Genomic DNA, 22,604 nt, shown 5'->3' with positions numbered 1-22,604 from the left:
AGTTATTCTTTAGTAGGGTGTTCTTTAACCTCCATGCTTTTGGAGGTTTTCCAGACTTTTTCCTGTGGTTGATTTCAAGCTTCATAGCATTGTGGTCTGAAAGTGTGCATGATACAATCTCAATTCTTTTATACTTATGAAGGGCTGTTTTGTGACCCAGTATGTGATCTATCTTGGAGAATGTTCCATGTGCACTCGAGAAGAAAGTATATTCTGTTGCTTTGGGATGCAGAGTTCTAAATATATCTGTCAGGACCATCTGTTCCAATGTATCATTCAGGGCCCTTGTTTCTTTATTGATCCTGTGTCTAGATGATCTATCCATTACTGTAAGTGGAGTATTAAAGTCCCCTGTAATTACCACATTCTTATCAATAAGGTTGCTTATGTTTGTGAGTAATTGTTTTATATATTTGGGGGCTCCCATATTCAGAGCATAACCATTTATAATCGTTATTTCTTCTTGATGGATGGACCCTGTAATTATCATGTAATGCCCTTCTTCATCTCTTGTTACAGCCTTTAATTTAAAGTCTAGTTGTCTGATCTAAGTGTGGCTACTCCAGCTTTCTTTTGATTTCCAGTAGCATGATAAATAGTTCTCCATCCCCTCACTTTCAATCTCATGGTGTCCTCAGGTGTAAAATGAGTCTCTTGTAGACAGAAAATAGATGGGTCTTGTTTTTTTTTATCCATTCTGATACCCTATGTCTTTTGGTTGGTGCATTTAGTCCATTTACATTCAGTGTTATTATAGTAAGTTTTGGGTTTAGAATCATTGTGATGTCTGTAGGTTTCATGCTTGTAGTGATGTCTCTGGTACTTTGTCTCACAGGATCCCCCTTAGGATCTCTTGTAGGGCTGGTTTAGTGGTGATGATTTCCTTCAGTTTTTATTTGTTTGGGAAGACCTGTATCTCTCTTTCTATTCTAAATGACAGATTTGCTGGATAAAGGATTCTCAGCTGCATATTTTTTATGTTCATCCCCTTGAAGATTTCCTGCCTTTCCTTTCTGGCCTGCCAAGTTTCAGTAGAGAGATCTGTCACGAGTCTTATCGATCTCCCTTTATATGTTAGAGCATGTTTATCCCTAGCTGCTTTCAGAATTTTCTCTTTATCCTTGTATTTTGCCAGTTTCGCTATGATATGTTGTGCAGAAGATCGATTCAAGTTACGTCTGAAGGGAGTTCTCTGTGCCTCTTGTATTTCAATGCCTTTTTCCTTCCCCAGATCAGGGAAGTTCTCAGCTATGATTTTTTCAAGTACACCTTCAGCACCTTTCCCTCTGTCTTCCTCCTCTGGAATATCAATTATGCGTAGATTATTTCTCTTTAGTGCATCACTTAGTTCTCTAATTTTCCCCTTATGGTCCTGGATTTTTTTATCTCTCTTTTTTTCAGCTTCCTCTTTTTCCATAATTTTATCTTCTAGTTCACCTATTCTCTCCTCTGCCTCTTCAATCCGAGGTGTGGTCGCCTCCATTTTATTTTGCAGCTCATTTATAGCATTTTTTAGCTCCTCCTGGCTGTTTCTTAGTCCCTTGATCTCTGTAGCAATAGAGTCTCTGCTGTCCTCTATACTGTTTTCAAGGCCAGCGATTAATTTTATGACTCTTATTTTAAATTCACGTTTCTGTTATATTGTTTAAATCGTATTTGATCAGTTTGTTAGCTGTCGCTACTTCCTGGAGTTTCTTTTGAGGGGAATTCTTCCGTTTCATCATTTTGGATAGTCCCTGGAGTGGTGCAGAATTGCAGGGCACTTCCCCTGTGCTCTCTTGAATAACTTGTGTTGGTGGGCGGGTGCGCAGTCTGACCTGATGTCTGCCCCCAGCCCGACCTGATGTCTGCCCCCAGCCCACCGCTGGGGCCACAGTCAGACTGGTGTGTGCCTTCTCTTCCCCTCTTCTAGGAGCGGAATTCACTGTGGGGTGGTGTGGCCCGTCCGGGCTACTTGCACACTGCCAGGCTTGTGGTGCTAGGGTCCTGGCCTATTAGCTGAGGTGGATTGGCAAGGTGCACAGGGGTGGGAGGGGCAGTCTCACTCGCTTTTCCTTCGGAGATCTGCTTCGGGAGGGGCCCCGCGGCACCGGGAGGGAGTCAGACCTGCCAGAGGGATGGATCTGCAGAAGCACAGCGTTGGGTGTTTGTGCGGTGCAAGCAAGTTCCCTGACAGGAACCGGTTCCCTTTGGGATTTTGGCTGGCGGATGGGCGAGGGAGATGGTGCTGGCAAGCACCTTTGTTCCCTGCCAAGCTGAGCTCTGTCGTCCGGGGCTCAACAACTCTCCCTCCCGTTGTCCTCCAGCCCTCCCGCTCTCCAAGGAGAGCTGTTAGCTTATAACCTTCCAGATGTTAAGTCCTGCTTGCTGTCGGAACACACTCCGTCCAGCCCCTCCGCTTTTCCAAGCCAGACTCGGGGGCTCTGCTTTGCCGGTGGGCTGCCCCTCCGCCCCGGCTCCCTCCCGCCTGTCCGTGTAGCACACCCCGCCTCTCCACCCTTCCTACCCTCTTGTGTGGGCCTCTCGTCTGTCTACGCTTGGCTCCAGAGAATCTGTTCTGCTAGTTTTCTGGTGGTTTTCCTGGTTATTTAGGCAGGTGTGGGTGGAATCTAAGTGATCAGCAGGACCCGGTGAGCCCAGCGTCCTCCTATACCGCCATCTTCTCTCCTGCTCCGATCTTTATCATTTCCTTCCTTCTCCTGACTTTGAGCTTTGTTCTTCTGTTTCTCTTTAAGTAAAAGATTAGATTGGGATTTTTCTTATTTCTTGAGATAGGCCTATATCGCTATAAACTATCTTCTTAAATGTAAGTGGGGTGTCCCCTACTATTATTGTATTACTGTTAGTTTGTCGCTTTATATATGTTATCATTTGCTTTATATATTTAGGTGCTGCTATATTGGGTGCATAGATATTTACAATTGTTACATCCTCTTGTAGGATTGATATCTTTTTACATTATGTAATATCCTTCTTTGTCTCTTGTATTAGTCTTTGTTTTAAAGTTTATTTTGTCTAATATGAGTATTGCTACCCAGCTTTTTTTCATTTCATTTGCATGGAGTATCTTTTTTCACCTGTTCACTTTTAGTCTGTGTGTGTCCTTAGATCATGTGTGTCCTTAGGTCTGAAGTGACTATCTTCTAGGCAACATATAGATGGGTCTTTTCTTTTTAAAATCTATTCAGTCACCCAATGTCTTTTGATTAGAACATTTAGTCCATTTATACTTAAAGTAATTATTGATAGCTATGTACTTACTGCCATTTTATTACTTGTTTCATGGTTGTTTTTTAGTTTATCTCTGTTCTTTTTTTGCTCTCGTTCCTTGTGATTTGATGATTTTCTTTAGTGTTAGGCTTGGATTTCTTTCTCTCTCTCTCTTTTTTTTTTTTTTGTATTTACTATAGGTTTTTGGTTTGTGGTTGCCATGGGGTTCATATATAACATCCTATGTATACAGCAGCCTATTTTAAGTTGATGTTTGCTTAAGTTCAAATATATCCTACAAGTACTACATTTTGGAGCACCTGGGTGGCTCAATTGGTCGAGTGTCTGACTCCATTTCAGCTCAAGTCATGATCCCAGGGTTGTGAGATTGAGCCCTGCATTGGCCTCCATGCTGAGTGTGGAGCCCGCTTAAGAGTCTCTCTCTCTCTTTCTTTCTGCTGCTCTCCCCACTCCTGCTCTCTCTCTCTCTAAAAAATTTAAAAAAATAACTGCAATATTAAAAAAAACATAAAAGTACTGCATTTTTACTCCCCTTCTCCATGTTTTACATATTTTGTGTTACATTTTACATCTTTTAATTTTGTGTATCCCTGAACTAATTATTGACATAATTGATTTCACTACTTTTGTCTTTTATTCTCATTTTGGCTTTATAAGTGATTGATCTACTACCTTTACTATATGTTTGCTTTTACCGGTTAATATTTTTTTCATAAATGTTTACTAATGTTTTGGCCTTTTCCACTTAAAGAAGTCCTTTTAACATTTCTTGTAAGGCCAGTTGGTGGCAATAAACTCCCTTGACTTTTGTGTGTCTGGGAAACTCTCTCCAATTCTGAATGATGACCTTTCTGGGTAGAATATGGTTGGCATTTTTTACCTTTCAGCACTTTGAATATATCATGCTACCACCTTTTGGCCTGCAAAGTTTCTGCTGAAAAGATCAGCTGATAACCTGGTGGGGTTTCCCTTGTAGATAACTGGTTGCTTTTCTTTTGCTGCTTTTTTTTTTTTTTAAGGTTTTATTTTAGTCACCCAATGCTCATCACAGCAAGTATACCCATCCTCCACCCCTTCCCCTTTGGTAACCATCAGTTTGTTCTCTATAGTTAAGAGACTGTTTCTTGGTTTGTCTCCCTTTTTCCTCCCTTTGCTTGTTTTTTTTGTTTCTTAAATTCCACCATATGAATGAAATCATATGATCTTTATCTTTCCCTGGCTGATTTATTTCATCTGGCATTATATGTACTCTCTAGCTCATCCATGTCATTGCAAATGGCAAGATTTCATTCTTTTTTATGGTTGAATAATATTCCACTGTTCGTGTATAGCATATTTTTTTTTATCCATTCATTGATCGTTGGACACTTGGGTCCAACATTCCTCCCAACAGTGCAGAAGGGTTCCTTTTTCTCCACATCCTCACCAAAACCTCTTGTTTCTTGCGTTGTTGATTTTTGCCATTCTGACAGGTGTGAGGTGTTATCTCATTGTGGTTTTGATTTACATTTCCCTGATGATAAGTGATGATGATCTTTTCATGTGTGTGTTGGCTATCTGTGTGTCTTCTTTGAAGAATGTCTGTTCATGTCTTCACATTTTTAATTGGATTATTTGTGTTTTGGGTGTTGGGTTTTATAAGTTCTTTATATATTTTGTATACTAACCTTTAATTGCCTCTTATTTACAAATATTTTCTCTCATCTGTAGATTGTCTTTTAGATTTATTGATTGTTTCCTTCACTGTACAGAAGCTTTTTATTTTGATATAGTCCCAATGGCTTCTTTTTTTTTTTTGCTTTTGTTTCCCTTGTCTCAGGAGATATATCTAGAAAGATGCTGCTATAGCTGATGTCAAAGAATTTACTCCCTGTGTTTTCTTCTAGGATTTTTATGGTTTCAGGTCTCATGTTTAAGTCTTTAATCCATTTTGAATTAATTTTTGTGTATGGTATAATAAAGTGGTCCAGTTTTATTCTTTTGCATGTACTGTCCAGTTTCCCAACACCATTTGTTGAAGAGCCTTTCTTTTTCTCATTGGATATTGTTTCCTGCTTTGTCAAAGATTAATTCACCATATGACTTTGGGTTTATTTCTGGGTTTTCTATTCTGTTCTATTGATTTATGTGTTTGTTTTTGTGTCAGTACCATACTTTGATCACTGTAGCTTTGTAATATAATTGAATCCTGGATTTGTGATGCCTCCAGCTTTGCTTTTCTCTTTCAAGATTGCTTAGGCTATTTGGGGTCTTTTGTGGTTCCATACAAATTTTAGGATTGTTTGTTCTAGTTCTGTGAAAAATGCTGTTGGTGTTTTGATAGGGGTTGCATTAAATGTGTAGATTGCTCTGGGTAGTGTAGATTTTAACAATATTTCTTCTTCCAGTTTATGAGCATGGAATGTCTTTCCATTTTTTTGTATCTTCAATTTCTTTCATCAGTGTTTTATAGTTTTCAGAGTATAAGTCTTTCACCTCTTTGTTTAGGTTTATTCCTAGTTATCTGATTTGGTGCAGTTGTAAATGTGATTGTTTTCCTAATTTCTCTTCCTGCTGCTTCATTAGTAGTGTACAGAAAAAAACATATTTCTGTACATTGATTTTTGTATCCTGTGACTTTACTGAATTCACTGATCAGTTCTAGCATTTTTTGTGGAGTCTTTTGGGTTTTCTACATAGATTATCATATCATCTGCAGATAGTGGAAGTTTTACTTGTTCCTTACCGATTTGGATGCCTTTTATTTCTTTTTGTTGTCTAATTGCTATGGCTAGGACTTCCAGTACTATATTAAATAAAAGTGGTGAAAGTGGATATCCCTGTCTTGTTCCTGACCTGAGGGTAAAGGCTGTCAGTTTGTCCTCATTGAGGGTGATGTTAGCTGTGGGTTTTTCATAGATGGCCTTTATCATGTTGAGGTATGTTCCCTCGAAACTATTTTGTGGAGGCTTTTTATCATGAATGAATGTTATATTTTGTCAAATGCTTCTTCTGCATTTATTGAAATGATCATATGGTTCTTATCCTTTCTCTTACTGATATGACATGTAACAGTGATTGATATGCAAATATTGGACCACTCTTGCAACCCAAGAATCTATCTCCCTTGATCGTGGTGAATAATTTTTTTAACGTATTGTTGGATTTGGTTTGCTAGTATTTTGTTAAGGATTTTTACATTTGTGTTCATCATAGATATTGGCCTGTAGTGTTCTTTTTTTGTGGTGTCTTTGTTTGGCTTTGGTATCAGAGTCATGCTGGCCTCATAGAATGAATTTGGAAGTTTTCCTTCTTTTTCTACTTTTTGGAATAGTTTGAAAAGAATGGGTCTTACCTCTTTAAATGTACGGTAGAATTAGCCTGTGAAGCCATCTAGTCTTGGACTTTTGTTCAGCTGGGAGGTTTTTGATGACTGATTCAATTTCTTTGCTAGTAATTGGTCTGCTCAAATTTCCTATTTTTTTCCTGTTTCAGTTTTGGTAGGCTATATGTTTCTAGGAATTTATCAATTTCTTCTAGGTTATCTAATTTGTTGGCATATAGTTTTTGATAATATTCTCTCAAAATTATTTATATTTCTGTGTTTGTTTTGTTATTTCTGCTCTCAGTTATGATTTTATTTCGGTCCTTTCTTTGTTTTTCTTGGTAAGTCTGGCTAGAAGTTTATCAATTTTACTGATTTTTTTCCCCCAAAGAATCAGTTCCTGGTTTCATTGATTTGTTCTATTGTTTCTGTAGTTTCTGTACCATTTATTCCTGTTCTGATCTTTATTATTTCCTTACTGTTTTAGGCTTTGTTTGTTGCTCTTCTTGTGGCAGGCCTGGATTTCTATAAACTTCTGCTTTTGCTACATCCCAAAGGTTTTGAACCATTGTGTTTTCATTTTCATTTGTTTCCCATGTACTTTTTAAAAAAAGTAATTAATTTATGTTTTAATTTACATCCAAATTAGTTAGCATATAGTGCAACAATGATTTCAGGAGTAGATTCCTTAGTGCCCCTTACTCGTTTAGCCCACCCCCCCTCCCACACCCCCTCCCGTAACCCTCAGTTCTCCATATTTATGAGTCTCTTCTGTTTTGTCCCCCTCCCTGTTTTTATATTATTTTTGTTTCCCTTCCCTTCTGTTCATCTGTTTTGTCTCTTAAAGTCCTCATATGCTCATATGAGTGAAGTCACATGATTGTTGTCTTTCTCTGACTAATTTCACTTAGTATAATACCCTCCAGTTCCATCTACATAGTTGCAAATGGCAAGATTTCATTCTTTTTGCCGAGTAATACTCCATTGTATATATACACCACATCTTCTTTATCCATTCATCCATCAATGAACATTTGGGCTCTTTCCATACTTTGGCTATTGTTGATAGTGCTGCTATAAACATTGGGGTGTATGTGTCCCTTTGAAATAGCACACATGTATCCCTTGGATAAATACCTAGTAGTGCAAATGCTGGGTTGTAGGGTAGTTTTTAGTTTTTTGAGGAACCTCCATACTGTTTTCCAGAGTGACTGCACTAGCTTGCATTCCCATCCTTTGTACTTTTTTTTTTTTTAATTTTTTTTTTCAACGTTTATTTATTTTTGCGACAGAGAGAGACAGAGCATGAACGGGGGAGGGGCAGAGAGAGAGGGAGACACAGAATCGGAAACAGGCTCCAGGCTCTGAGCCATCAGCCCAGAGCCCGATGCGGGGCTCGAACTCACGGACCGCGAGATCGTGACCTGGCTGAAGTCGGACGCTTAACCGACTGCGCCACCCAGGCGCCCCTATACTTTTTAATTTCTTCTTTTCCTAGTTGACCCATTCATTTGTTTAGTAGCATGTTATTTAATCTCCATGTATTTGTGGTCTTTCCAGATTTTTCTTGTGGTTGGCTTCTAGTTTCTTAGCACTGTGGTCAGAAAAGATGCATGGTATGACTTTGTTTCATTCATTCATTCGTTTAAATCCAAGTTAACACACAGTGTAATAATGATTTCAGGAATAGAATTTAGTGATTCATCACTTACATATAACACCCAGTGCTCATCCTAGCAAGTATCCTCCTTAATGCCCCTTGCCCATTTAGTCCATCCCCCGCCCCCCCACAACAGCCCTGTAGCAACCCTCAGTTTATTCTCTTGTATTTAAGAGTCTCTTATGGTTTGTCTTTCTTTCTGTTTTTATATTATTTTTGCTCAGTTTTGTATCTTAAATTTCACATAAGAGTGAAATCATATGATAGTTGTCTTTTTGTGACTGGTTTTGCTTAGCATAATACACTCTAGTTCCATCCATGTTGTTGCAAATGGCAAGATTTCATTCTTTTTTATTGCCGAGTAATATTTCACTGTGTGTGTGTGTGTGTGTGTGTGTGTGTGTGTGTGTAGCTAACATGGTATGACTTTGATCTTTTTGAATTTTTGAGGTTTTGTGGCCTAATATGTGACCTGTTGTGGAGAATGTTCCATGTGTACTTGAGAAGGATGTGTATGTTGCTGTTTTAGGATGGAATGTTCTGAATATATCTGTTAAATCCATCTGGTTCAAGGTGTCATTCAAAGCCATTGTTTTCTGTTTACATCATGTCCATTGTTGTAGGTGGGGTATTAAACTTCCCTACTATTATTGTGTTATTATTGATTAGTTCCTTTATGTTTCTTAGTAACTATTTTATGTATTTGGGTGCTTTCATGTTGGGTGCATAAGTATTTACAATTGTTTTATCTTGTTGGATTGTCCCCTTTATTATTATATAGTGCTGTCTTTGTCTCTTATAGTCTTTGTTTTAAAGTCTATTTTGTCCGTAGGTCACCTGGGTGGCTCATTTGGTTAAGCATCCAACTTTGGCTCAGGTCATGTACTCACGGGTCGTGAGTTCAAGCCCCACATTGGGCTGTTTGCTGTCTGCGTGGATCCTGCTCGAGATCCTCTGTCTCCCTCTCTCTGCTCCTTCCCCACATGCTCACACTCTCTCTCTCAAAAATAAACATTAAAAAAAATTTTAAGGGGTGCCTGGGTGGCTCAGTAGGTTAAGCATCTGACTGGCTTATGTCATGATCTTACAGTTTGTGGGTTTGAGCCCTGCATTGGGCTCACTGCTATCAGCACAGAGCCTACTTTGGATCCTCTGTTCCCTCCTCTCTCTGCCCCTCTCCCACTCATATTCACTCCCTCTCCCGCTCTCTCTTTTCTCTCAAAAATAAAACATTTAAAACAGTCTATTTTGTCCAATATAAGTATTGCTACTCCAGCTTTCTTCTGATATCCATTAGGATGATAAAGATTTCTCCATCACCTCACTTTCAATCTATAGGTGTCTGTAGGTCTAAAATGTGTCTTATGGGCAGCATATAGATCAGTCTTGTTTTTTTTATTCATTCTGTCACCCTGTGTCTTTGGTTGCAGCATTTGGTCCATTTACATTCAATGTAATTATTGATAAGTATGTATTTGTTGTCATTTTGTTTTTTGGTTGTTTCTGAAGGTTTTCACTGATCCTTTCTTATGTTTCTTTTATGTTTTGCTGGTTTTCTTTAGTGATAGATATATTTGGATTTCTTTCTCTTTATTCATTGCATGTTTATTACTGGGTTTTCATATATGGTTACCATTAGGTTTGTATGTAATATCTTCTATATTAAGTTGCTGGTCATTTAAGTTTGAATGCATTCTTCTCTCCCCACATGTTAGGTATATGATGCCATATTTTACATCCTTTTATTTTGTAGTTACTTGACGGGTTTTTTTTTTTTTTTTTACTGAAATACTCATTTTTACTAATTTTGTGTTTTCAACCTCATACTGTCATTTCTGGTCCTTCCACTCAAAGAGTACCCTTTAGTATTTGTTGCAGAACTGGTTTACTAGTCATGAACTCCTTAAGATTTTTGTCTATCCAGGAAACTTTTTATGTCTCCTTCTGAATGGTGCCTTGTTGGATAGAGTATTCTTGGCTTCCAGTTTTTCCAATTCAGCACTTTGCCTGTAATCATGCCACTCCTTTCTGGTTTGGAAAGTTTCTGCTAAAAAAAATCCACTGAATCTTTTGGGACTTCACTTGTAAGTTATTAACTTCTTTTGTCTTATTGCTTTTAATATTTTTTTCTTTATTATTTTGTCATTTTAATTACATCATGTCTTGGTGTGGATCTTTTTAAAAATTTTGTTGGGCGTTCTCTGTGCATCCTAGATCAGGATATCTGTTTCCTTCTTTAGATTAGGTGAGTTTTCAGCAATTATTTCTTCAAATAAATTCTTTGCCCCCCTCCCCCCCCCTTATTTTCTCTCTTCTTCTAAGACTCTTATAATATGAATGTTATTATGTTTGATGAAGTCACTGAGTGACTCACTTTGTATATTTGTGTAATTCTTTTTCTCTCATTTTTGTTCAGTTTGATTACTTTCCATTACTCTGTCTTCTAGGTCATTAATTTGTTCCTGTTTCTTCCATCCTGTTCATTCCATCATGCATTTTTCTTTGTTTTTTGAGCTCTGTATCTGTTATATTCCTTATCTCTGTTAATAGTCTGACTGATGCCCACCACTCTTTTCTCAAGTCCAGAGAGTATCTTTATGATCACTGCTTTAAATTCTCTATCAGGCATGTTTTATGTATGTTTCACTTATATCTCAGGCCATGATCTTGTGCTCTTCTTTCAACGTTTATTTATTTTTGGGACAGAGAGAGACAGAGCATGAACGGGGGAGGGGCAGAGAGAGAGGGAGACACAGAATCGGAAACAGGCTCCAGGCTCTGAGCCATCAGCTCAGAGCCCGACGCGGGGCTCGAACTCACGGACCGCGAGATCGTGACCTGGCTGAAATCGGACGCTTAACCGACTGCGCCACCCAGGCGCCCCAATTGTGCTCTTCTTTCATTTGGGACAGATTACTGTGTCTTCTCATTTTATGTGAGTCTCTGTGCCTATTTCTGCATGTTAGCAATGTCAGCTACATCTCATGTTCTTTTTTCTTTTTAATGTTTTTATTTATTTTTGAGAGACAGAGCATGAGTAGAGGAGGGCCAGAGAGAGGGGGACACAGAATCTGAAGCAGGCTCCAGGCTCCAAGCCATCAGCATAGAGCCCAATGCGGGGCTGAAACTCATAAACCATGAGATCATGACCTTTAGTCGAAGTTGGATGCTCAACTGACTGAGCCACCCAGGCGCCCCAGCTACATCTCATGTTCTTGAGAGTAAAGGCTTAATGAGGAAGAGGTCCTATAGTACCTTGCATTGTATTGTATCCTGTACCCCAAGACCTGGTGCTTCTGTGAGTATCTCTAACGTGTACTGTGTGTGCTCTGTTACTGTGTTCTTGCCACTTTATCCTTCAGGCCAATTGTCTGCAAAGGCTGTCTTAGGCTTTTGTGGGCAGTGTTTGACCCCTGGCCTTAATGTGGCAAGTTTTAACTAGGTGTACTCTGGCCTGCTTGTGAAATGAGAGCTGTTGCCGCCACCACCAGAACCAAGACTCCACAAACCTCCCAGTTGGGGAGACATGGTGTGGGCAGGGGTTTGGGCCAGCATTCTGAGGGAGGGGGCTGCTGTGCTGTGACTGAGGCACATGTGACAAGTCGGAGCGATTCCACAAAAGCTTGAGGGGCTTGGACTAAGTAAGTCAGGTAGTGAGTGTTATAGCTCTACTGGTTCTTGCCCTATGCAGGTGTGGAGGAGGGAAATGGCATCTGCCAGTTCCTTTGTTCCCGGAGGGATCTCTCCATGAATGCTGCCTCTCTGAGATGAGTGAGTAACTTCCCCACTGTGTGCCTCAGATGCTTTTCAGATCGCTGTTTCCACACTGCCTGTCCACTGGCTGTTTGCTCTGGCTTTTTTCCAAGAGCAGTCCCAATGTCCTCTGAACTCTTCCCAAGCCAAGCACACAACCTTTAAAATTCCCAGCTTTAAGCCCTGCTGGTTGCAAGAATTCATGAAATTTGGGCCCTCTCACTTTCCAAGCTAATAGCTATGGGGATTTGTTTTCCCCATGCACTCCCCTGTGTGCTAGTTTGTCTCTTGTCCTTCTTCATGACCATGGCAGCCACAATCTGTTTTTCTCCCAAGCCACCTCTCTGTTCTTCCTGCCTTCTTCAGTGTGGTCTCTTCTCTACCTTTAGTTGTGGTTTGTTCTTCCAGTCTTCAGATTGATTTCTGGGGTATTTAGGATAATATGATAGTTATCTCGTTGTATTTGTGGGATGAGGTGAACCGAGCCTCATCAGGGTCGGGAGTGGGGTCCTCCTGCTCCACCACCATCTTCCTTTCCTCTCTTGTTGCTTTTAAGGTTCCCTCTTTAATTTTTGATATTTTAAGTATTATTTGTCTTGGCGTGGACTTCTTTGTGTTCATCAGTTTGGGGCCTCTCTGTGGTTCCTGGACCAGGACATCCATTTCCTTCTCCAAGTTAGGGAGTTTTCAGGTATTATTTCTTTAAATGTTTCTGCTCCTTTCTCTCTCTTCTGGGATTCCTATAATGTGAATGTTAATGTGCTTGATGTTGTCGTAGAAGTCTCTTAACCTATCCTCATTTTTAAAATTTTTTTATGCTGTTCAACTTGATTTCCACTACTCTATTGTCCAGATTGCTGATACGTTCTTCTGCACCCTCTAATCTGTTGATTCCCTCTATTATATTTTTCATTTGTTATATTCTTCAGCTCTGATTGGTTCCTTTTTATATTTTCTATCTCTTTGTTGAAGTTCTGATTTCATCCACTCTTCACTCAAATCCAGAGATCATCTTTATGACCATTACTTTGGACTCTTTATCAGTTAGATTGCTTACCTGGTTTTCATTTAGCCTTTTTCCTAAGGTTTTGTCTTGTTCATTCTTTTCGAACGTATTCCTATCTCATTTTGTCTATTTGTTTCTATGTATTAGGTAGTCCAGCTTTGTATCCTGATCTTGAAGGTAGTGGCCTTACATAGAACGTATCCTCTGAGGCCTAGTAGCTCAATCCCCCTGGTTGCCAGAACCAGGTGCTCCAAGGGTGTTTCCAGTGTGGGCTGCGTGTGCCCTCTTACTGTGATGAGGTTGCAGTGGCTGCAGGCATGCGGGTGGGTGGGGCTGCCCTCTCCTTCCAGGCTGGCTGCAGGCAACGATTGTGGGTGTGCTAGTGGGTGGGACTGGCACCTCCTTCCTCCCTAGGACAAGATTTGCTTTGGATGAGTGCCGGTACTGGCTGGGACTCCCTGCTGGGTGTGGCAGGGCTGTATTTGCTTTGGCGGGGTGCCAGCCAGGATGCACATGTTGGGTGGGGCAGGTCTGCAGGTGAATGCTCGCGTGGGGCTGGTGATGCCAACCAGGCAGATGGAGTGCGTCAGGGCTGGTGCCTGCCAGTGCTGGGCCAGCTAGGCTGAAGAGGGCAAAAAAAAAAAAATGGTGTCTGCCAGTACTTCCATTCCAGAGAAGTTTCCTACAGATCCCTGCTCCTCTAGCACATGCTTTAAAATTGGGCAGTAAATCTTTAAGTATAACCTAGACGCTTTACAAACTGCTGCCTCTGTGCTGGTTCTGAGCAAATGAAATTGTAAGGGCCCTTTAGGAGCAGAGTCTTTGTTTCCTGTAGCCCTTTAGCTGTCCCCTAGTTAAGGCCTGCTGATTTTCAAAGTTCCTAGAGTTTCAAAGCCAGAAGTTATGGGAGGCTCATCTTCCCAGGACAGATTCCCAGGCCTGGGGCAGGGGTGCCTGATGTGGGGCTTGAACCCCTCCCTTTCCTTGAAGACATCTGTGCCCGTGCTCTCCCTCCCCCACCTGTGGGTCACCCCGCCGGGGTTTGGTTCCTGATGGGGCATCTCTTCCCCTCTTACCCTTCTCGATGTAGTTTTTTCTTTCTCTCTCTAGCTGTGGAAGAGAGATTTTGTGAGTCGTCGGGTCATTTTCAGAGTGAGTTGCACCATATGTAGTTGCAGCCTTGGTGTGTTCATGGGAGGAAGGGAGGATCTTCCCAGTCCACGGCATTCCCTCTCTCCTGCTCTCATTTTTTGCCTACTTGTCCCTTCCCACTAGAGTGTAAACCTCTTAAGGCAGGGGCTTTATTTTTTGTCCACTCCTAGGTCCCCAGAATGCAAACCAGTACCTGCTGCCATAATTAGGTGCTCCATATAAATGTTTAGACCGAAGGAGTAGACCTCAAGTAACTTCACCTTCATGCAGCTTTTCTCCCATTAGGGTGGAAGAGTTGTAACTTCATGGCTCTCCTACCCTCAGGGATTCACTGATCTGTGTATAATTTCTAGAAACTTGGGCTTTTGTTTTGATCCCAAAAAAGGAGAGAGATCTAATACACTTTGGTAATATTTGGCTGTTACCGAGAAACCGAGATGTAAAAACAGGACTAGATTAGGCCATTTATACATTTAATAGGAATAGCAGTAACCATAGTAAGGTTGAGAAAAACCTGTTCCCTTAGTAACCTGTATCGGGAAAAACTATCCTTTTTAAAATTGCTATGGAGGTATAACCTGAAATTTCCTAAATGCACGTTATAGCTAATGTTTAATATGAGCTAAACTCTTTGTATAGTTGAATAACCAAATTCTTGCCTAATTGGTGTATGGTTTTCTTTACTGTCAGAGAGATACAAAAATTGTAAATACCACAGGGTCCCACAAAGTATAAGCTTATATGTCTTTGTATTTAGAGGCAAGTGGACTTGTGCACAGTAAAAATAACACCCTTCCAAATTACTTATTTTGAAATGTTTTAGAGCTACACCTTCCTAGTGGGCCAAATGGGTCTCATTCCCAACATGGTGTGTGATCTGGGATTATTGAGAAGTAAATTCATTCAACTGAATCTCATGTGCACACGTACTGACTAGTTTACTCATCTAAAGTCATCCTTTGCTTCTTGCAGTTCTTGGTGCCCATTTGAATAATGAAGTTTGAATTTCACAAATGTGCAGTAATTCTATACCTTTCCGGCAGCATGCCTGAGCTTATAAACTGTGATAAGGTATTACTCAAGGTAACAAATGGTTGTTTATTCAGGACAAAATAAGCCTCTTGTGTATTTGCTAATAATAGTGCTGCCTGACTTTAATGCAAACACTGTAAAATAGACAAATTCCCAAAGGATTCTCTGTCAAAATTATAGGTTTAGGCTAAAGCACTTGGCTATGTTTTCATATTTTTAATGTATCTGAGAGAAAGATTCAGAGTTCTCGAGTGGTCAGAATCCCACTCTTCACAGAAGGCTGGCTCGCTTGCACAGCAACAATGAAAACAGATCCAAGTCATTGGATCTCTTGAACGAATTCAGTTAACTACAGCAAAGATTGCAGAGTTCATGTAATAACCACGGCATGCTTTAAACAGATCACTGTACTGCTGGTAAACCTTAATAACACGACCAGTGAAGAGCTGTCTAAATAAATAAATCTGTTATTGTTTAAAAAACCTAGAGCGTTCCTAGGAATCGGAGCATGCTAGGATAATGTCAGAAGTTGCTCTCATGTATCCGCACCAGACTGAACCATCACATTTTGTTTTGGGGACAAAAGTCCCCATTTCTACCAGTGTTCTGTAGTTCTGGGGGCACACTATGGATTAAACTTCAGCTTAAACACATCTTTGTGGAGGTGATTAGTCAAATTGTTACACAGTTCAATTTGAATATTCCTTGCTTTCATAAAACCATATTCTCTGAATGCTGGTCATACTAAAGTGCACAGAAAAAGACCAGTCTTTTTCTCTCCCTGACGGTATAAAAGATTTTGGGGGATAGACAGCAAATTATTTATGCAAAGCTATTTTCTTTACAATGACGAGGCACAGTGATATTTACCTCAAGCCCATTTCAAGGTTTACATACGGATAAAAGGCAGCCATACAGGTAAAATCATCATTATGAGTCGTCCTGATTTGTAGCATTTTGAATGTTCATTACTCGGGGGGAACACAATCTATTTGAGGACTCAGACTGTGATGGGAATCCACTCCACAAAGAGAAAGCAATATTAAATCTGACAGTAAAAGAAATGCAGGCCATAAACAGTTTTTTGGTTTTTTTTTTTAATATCTATATAAAAAATAACGAGCGATTTACAGATCTCTTTCTCTAATCAGAACCTCAAGTGTATATATAAAGGTACTGTACAATATATAAACATTTACAACCAGTACATCCATATTTTGCTTAGCATTCCAAGGCCACATTGCTAAGTCAGTATATAATCAGTACAGTGACAGGTTACTTAGGAAGGAAAGAGCCACGTCAGACTGACAACAGAGGACATCAAAGTTATGTCACAGTTAACAATAAAAATAGGATCTTTATCACTAATTGTGGACTATTGGGAAAATAAATCATTTCTGTGGTACTAAATTCTTAGCATTTATCAAGCCTCCTAATTTTTCTCTATTCAAGTAGTTACAATAGATGGGTAAATATAGTTCTGGATGAAAGGGGATTTCAAACTCTCACTCTGGGAAGCGTGTCTCAGCTACAGGGGCAGATTCTGTTGTTACATTAAAGACTTTCACAGTCGAACTCTAAGAGGAAACGACCTGGACATAACGTGTTTCACAATAACAAGATGAACCCAGGTGACAGAACAGGGGTGTTCAAATACCCCATAAAATTGTTTTGTTCTGAGATTGTTCCTTTATTTATAGTCGCTACTGAATGCTGCTTCAGGGGACTGAAAAACCTGGGTCTGTCTTACGGAGTTAAGAACGGTCTCTACCTCCCGACAAACATCTTTCACTAGACTTTTAGAAAGAACTCTGAAAATGTGTACAAGCTAAGCAAATGTTTAGTCTCCCTTTCTTGCTTTTTAAATAAGTTAATGTAGCTAGAAATTAAAATACGATCTAGCACGTTCTGTCTACCGCCATGTCTATCCTCTTGCCGAGCAGGGCTCACGCAGGTTCCGCCTCTGAACACCTGAACTTGTATGGCTGCCACCAGATTGTTTCGTGGTGGAGTCCCTCACAATCTGTCTGGTTTTTGGACTCTCCAGATATGTACTATGTATTAACAATTAATGAATTAGTAGTAGGTCCAACCCAAATATCCAGAAACAGAAATGTGGTGGCTCTTCTCTGAACAGCCGTGAGCACTATTTCCACAGGCTGCTTTCTGGTTTCATAACGAAATAACTGAAGGAAAGGGGTGACCTGAGACGCTAAGACTGCATCAGGGCTGGGTCACACAGCAGGTGAGCTCTCCAGTGCTGAAAGTACGGTCTCATTTTGAACATTCAATTGTTAAGTGGCATCTTGAAAGTTACTCAGAATACCTTATGCAGCCGAATTAAAATCCAGAAGAAAGTGTCGATATTTGACTACATTTTGTTTTTCTTTTCAGTAGTGATGTTTTGGAGTTTCATTTTTAAACCGGGCCTGGGCCATCACCAGTAGCTGTTAGAAGAGGCAACCGCCATCTTTAATGACGAGCTAACAATCCCTTCTTCTGCAAGGACTCAAATATTTCTCTCTGTAAACATGCAGCATGCTATTGAGGATATCAACTTCCAAGCCAAACCTAGTTTTTTCATTACTGTGGAATTATCTGAGTGAGACGGATACAACACACGTGATACAGTAGATAACTTGGCACAGATATAAAGTGAGTTGTGACCACACTGTGTGCACATCAGCATGGACACTCACGGCGACGGGCCGGGGCACCCGAGCCGGGCATGTCGGATGAGCGCGCGGGAGGGCAGCCAGCCGGGGGACGGTTGGTTCTTAGCAGTCCTGAAGGCCCTTCATGCAGCCTGGGTAACTTGATGTTCAAAGTAAAATGTGTGTGTTTCAGAATTTCTGGAAAAAAAAAATGACTTTTGTTTTTGAAAAATGCTGCTTTTTAGAAAGGAAAAATTACGACTTGTTTTTCTTTGTTTTATACCAAAGGTCACAGCCGTTTCTCGGCCACACCAGTAGTGCCTGTGGCTTTATTTGCACTTGGCACCTTCCAGGGCCCTGGAGTGATTGGTGTTTTCCTAACGGGAGAAGCGCTCTCAGGTTGGAACCCTCCACCCTCTCTGTTTTTGTCGGCTGCCTCTTGTTCTTTTCCTCGGGGGTCTTCCATTTTGTTTAAAACCATCCTTTCTTCAGGGTCCTGCTTCAGCTTTTCTGATTTTTTGACATTTTCTCCTGTTTTCTCCTTGCTAGAACTTGTCTCTCCCACGGTGGCCTTCTTTCCTTCTTCCTGCTCAGACTCTGGTCTACTAGCAGTGTTACTAGTCTTTTTGGGCAGAAGAGACTTTTCATCCATTCTCTTGCTTCTTTTCTCTGGGGACCTTGTCCTGTTTTTCCCAGACTGGCTCTGCTTTGTGTCTTTCCTGGCAGCACCTGATCCTTCCCTGCCGTCCGAGATCTGCTCAGCACCATCCCTAGCGCGGCCCCCTCCTCTCTGACTCTCAGACTCTAGTCCTCTGGCTTCAGTATTTGGTCGGCTTTTGCTGCCTTCAGTCTTTTGCTGCTTCTTTGGGCTTGAAGATCGTCCTCTGCTTTTTCCAGAGTGATCCTGCCCAGAACCTGCCCTGGTGCCGGTCTGACCACTTTTACTGTCCCCTTTCCTGGGGCTGAGGGACCGATCTCTGGGTCTTCTCTTGGGGTCAGTGGTGGGAGGACTGGGAATCTTGTCCGAACGTTCTTCTGCATGTCGGCTGGCCGGCTTCCTGGGACTAGCAGATCTACCTCTTTGTGTAACGCCAGTTTCTACTTTTAAGAGATTTTTCTTGTCACCATGCCCATGACTGCCGGGTGGATCCCTTTTATTCACATTTTTCTGGAGAAAAGAGTGCTGCTTTTTATCAGGCTGATTTTCATTTAAAGTGCTTTTCTTTTCAGGCACACCGCCCTTTAATTCCTCTGTCTTTTCACATATCTGAGCTCTCATTAAAGATTCTTCAGTTACTGGCATGGGGGACCCCTCAAATATGGAAGCAGAATGTGACGCTGGGGGAAATGGTGACTGCTCATCATAAATCACATTTGAAGACGAAGGATTATTATTAATATCCCAATCACCTACAAAAAGTGATTTGAGGGGAACATTATTAAATTTTAGAATTACAACAAATAGGGACAGCAAGTTTTGAACTTTGACAGCCATTCGAATTGTACTGACTGCTTAAATAGCCTGAGTATGAATATTTCGTAAATAAAATTTATGTATGTTACCATCTCTATAAAGTTAGATTACATAGACAGCTGTACTTGTGCACGAAGGGTGGGTTGTTTAAATGTACCCAAAATAACAGTAGTCATTTTTCCAGTTTATAATTAATTACATAATATATGAAATATAAAGTCTTCCTAAGTAGTAAAGCCCAATAAAAAACTTAGAAGAAATAAATAATAAAATTGGACCGAATTACTTGGTCCAAGAAGCTTACTAATTTGGCTGTCATCAAAGGACAGAGCTTATGGATATGCCAAAATCACTAATCAAGGACACCCGACTGAGGTAACCGGAATGAGGTTCGTGGGCATTTACAAATAATTTTCTTGCATTAAGCTGTCAAATTTAATGTCAAAAGGAAACTGAAAAGTGCAGAAGATAGAAAGAGATGTATTTAATAGCATCATTTTTAATTAAAAAGAAAAAAAAAAAGAAGGAAGTGATTTACAAGACATGCAAATTTACCAAGTCTTTTTAAGGAAAGACCAAGAAAAGCCCTGAAAGCCTTAATGTTGCTCAGGTTTCACGTAGGAGCACAGACCGGAAGGAGCCAAACCTGAAGAAGGAAGAGAAAAGGCCTAGGACTATGTAAAAAAAAAAAAAAAAAAATCACAGCGCAGTTAGCAAAGATGTCATTGGGAACGTATGGTTTACAAGCAGATGGTGGAAGGTAATAACAGAGAATTATAGGCTGGAAGGGGACCGCAGGAGGTCACGTCTATACTTGTCCCTCAGAAGCTCTACGGGGTCGGGCGGGGGTGCAGAAACTAGAAGGGACAAGTCCTGGCGGTGTGGTACTCTAGGCTAGTGCTCTCAGTTAAAACATGATGTTCAAATCCTGTGTTGTTTCAAAAACCTACAACGAAACCAAGGAACCTGAAGCCCAGTGCAGGAGAACAGACAGTCCCATCCACGTCCCTGACGCCAGGTAGGGTCAGAGCAACTTGTTCTCCACAAGGGACCAGAGAAGCCTAAAGTCCTTCTACTCTTCATTGAGAGAAACTTCTCTTCCATTAAGGGAGTAGATCTTATAATGAGGAAGTAAGTGGCATTTGAAGAGATTTCAAACGTTTTTCATGACATTTAAATCACTTGCCTCTGACGTCCTTGTTTTTTTTACAAGCACGTTTCTCTATAAAAGCAACTTACAAGTTTTCTATTGAAATTGCTTAACATATTCCATCCCAACACAAATCACGCCTGAAGCCACTTGGTAATATTCTAATAACCCTGCTGTGTAAGTAGCTTTCGATGGTTCTGGTGTTTACCTTTGAACTAGCCAGCAAAATAGCCCCTTCAAACAGACATTCTTTTTCTGTCATCACCCCCTCCATAACTTTTCAGCTCCAGGTGAGAGCCTTTCCTTACCGTGGTCAGGTATCAGGCCAGTCCCTGGCCTCAAAAGTAGAAGAACTTTATTCCCACCAGCCTGAATGAGTTCAATCGCTCGAGTATGCGTGATGCCTTGTGTAGGTTCCCCATTGATTTCAACGATCTGGTCACCAACCTAGAGAGGGAACATTCACAGGAACAACATGAAACTATGCATCCTCCTTCGATTCTGCTCCGTCCACTCGACAGCTGCTCAACCTTACTGACTCATTTGCAAACTGTCTAACTTGTACACGGTGCTGTGTCATTGCTAAAGCTGATGGGCGGATGGATGGCCGCAGTGGGAAGAGACAGCGTCCAGCTTTATTTGCTCTGTAGAAATCCTACAGGAGAAAGTCGCATGTGAGGAGGAAACAGGATCTGGGCACCTTGAAATCACAAATGAGATCTGGAGTTTTCAACCAAAAGAGAAGTAAGTGCCAGAAGAGGTGAGGTCTCTATGATCCACATGATGCCACAGGGCTGGGTCTGAATGACCCACTAGGAAGAGTACTTTCCAAGAGGAGTTGAATCTGGAATTTATTTTCTAAAACCCGGGCTGGTGGCTCCTCATCGTGGAAGCCTTTCCTGGCCTCCACGGAGAACTGCCCCCTCCCCTTCATGTTGCCAGCACAGCCTGTAGATGTATGAGGCACTAGATGAATGAAATGTTCGGAGATAAAAACTTCAGCTTGGAGAATATATCCATATGAATACTGATTTAAAACCAGTAACGGGCGTATGCTCGTGACGTCAGTGTAAAATAACTTCCCTAGGTAACATAAAACCAAGGACCAGAATGAGATGCCTCAGTACCTCTGCTATTTACTAGAAATGCTGTCTAGGTATTTCAAAAGAAAAGGGGGAAACATGGATACATCAAGTGTCACTTTTGCAAAAGGACCTGATAAAAGACAACGATGGTAGTGATTTTAAAATATATTTCAGCAGCACCCGGGTGGCTTAGTCAAGTGTCTGACTCCTGATTTCAGCTCATAGTTGGTAAGATCGAGCCCCAAGTTGGGGTCTGTGCTGACAGCATGGAGCCTGCTTGGGATTTTCTCACTCTGCCCCTCCCCAACTCATGTGCACGTGCTCTCTCTCAAAATAAAAAAATGTTTCAAGGTGACAAGCAGAGGCTTGTTTGGCTTTAAAAGAGATAAACCGAGGGGTGCCTGGGTGACTCGGTTAAGTGTCCAGTTTCAGTTCAGGTCATGATCTCGTGGTTTGTGAGTTCGAGCCCCACATCAGGCTCCATATTGACAGCTCAGAGCCTGGAGCCTGCTTCGCATTCTGTGTCTCCCTCTCTCTCTCTGCCGCTCCCCTACCCCGACCCTGTCTCTCTCTCAAAAATAGACATTAAAAAAATCAAAACAGCGAACAATGGAAAACTGACATTCCAAACAGCTCAAAAATTTCTAAGAGCTTACGAAAACAATCCAGAAATAACAGAAGGTGACTCAATAATTATTTAACAGAAGCTGGTAGGAAAGGCTGTAGCCACAGATACAGCGAAGCCCAGTGGCCAGGAAGCAGGGCCTTGGAGTCATGTCTGTGGTTCACCCCTGGCTCCACCTCCAGCCGGCGGAGGGTCTCATTTTCCTCTCTGTGAAATGGGGACAATATTAGTACCCACCTCCTGGGGTCCGGGCGGGGATTTAATGAGATAAAACCTGGTGACACACCAAACACAAGCAGATGTTCCTTTTCAAGTTATCTACTTCCTGGTTTTCCCCCAAAGGACTTCAAGTGCATCAGGAGGAAGATTTACCCGAGCCCGTCCCCCACTGTATACACCGCAAAACATGTCAACTATGAAAAAGAAAACAGATTAAAAGGTTTTGTTGCATATTTATGAAAAAAAAAAAAGGAATCTC

General features: G+C 41.0%; 2 protein-coding genes across 4 annotated transcripts in view; one reads left to right on the top strand and one right to left on the bottom strand.

Moving 5' to 3' along the window:
- The window catches only part of PHTF1 (putative homeodomain transcription factor 1), a 91,056-nt gene extending 73,064 nt beyond the window's left edge, over window positions 1-17,992 (top strand). Inside the window, exon 20 of the transcript XR_006296712.1 lies at window positions 17,536-17,992. The gene's annotated coding sequence lies outside the window, so the exon portion shown is untranslated. The remainder of the gene's footprint in view (window positions 1-17,535) is intronic.
- A 71-nt stretch (window positions 17,993-18,063) lies between these two features.
- Window positions 18,064-22,604, bottom strand: part of MAGI3 (membrane associated guanylate kinase, WW and PDZ domain containing 3) — a 248,819-nt gene continuing 244,278 nt past the window's right edge. For 2 of the 3 annotated variants that reach the window (XM_043575875.1, XM_043575876.1), the window contains 2 exons: window positions 20,725-20,863; window positions 18,064-19,202 (listed from right to left, as the gene is read on the bottom strand). In XM_043575875.1, coding sequence (XP_043431810.1) covers window positions 18,082-19,202; window positions 20,725-20,863 — 1,260 coding nt within the window. In that variant the 3' untranslated portion in view covers window positions 18,064-18,081. Of the gene's footprint in view, window positions 19,203-19,821; window positions 19,913-20,724; window positions 20,864-22,604 lie in introns of all 3 variants that reach the window. The other variant, XM_043575877.1, reaches the window with a different exon arrangement.

Source organism: Prionailurus bengalensis, chromosome C1, assembly GCF_016509475.1.
Source record: "Prionailurus bengalensis isolate Pbe53 chromosome C1, Fcat_Pben_1.1_paternal_pri, whole genome shotgun sequence".
Classification (NCBI taxonomy): domain Eukaryota; kingdom Metazoa; phylum Chordata; class Mammalia; order Carnivora; family Felidae; genus Prionailurus; species Prionailurus bengalensis.
This window is presented reverse-complemented; position numbering and strand designations above follow the sequence as displayed.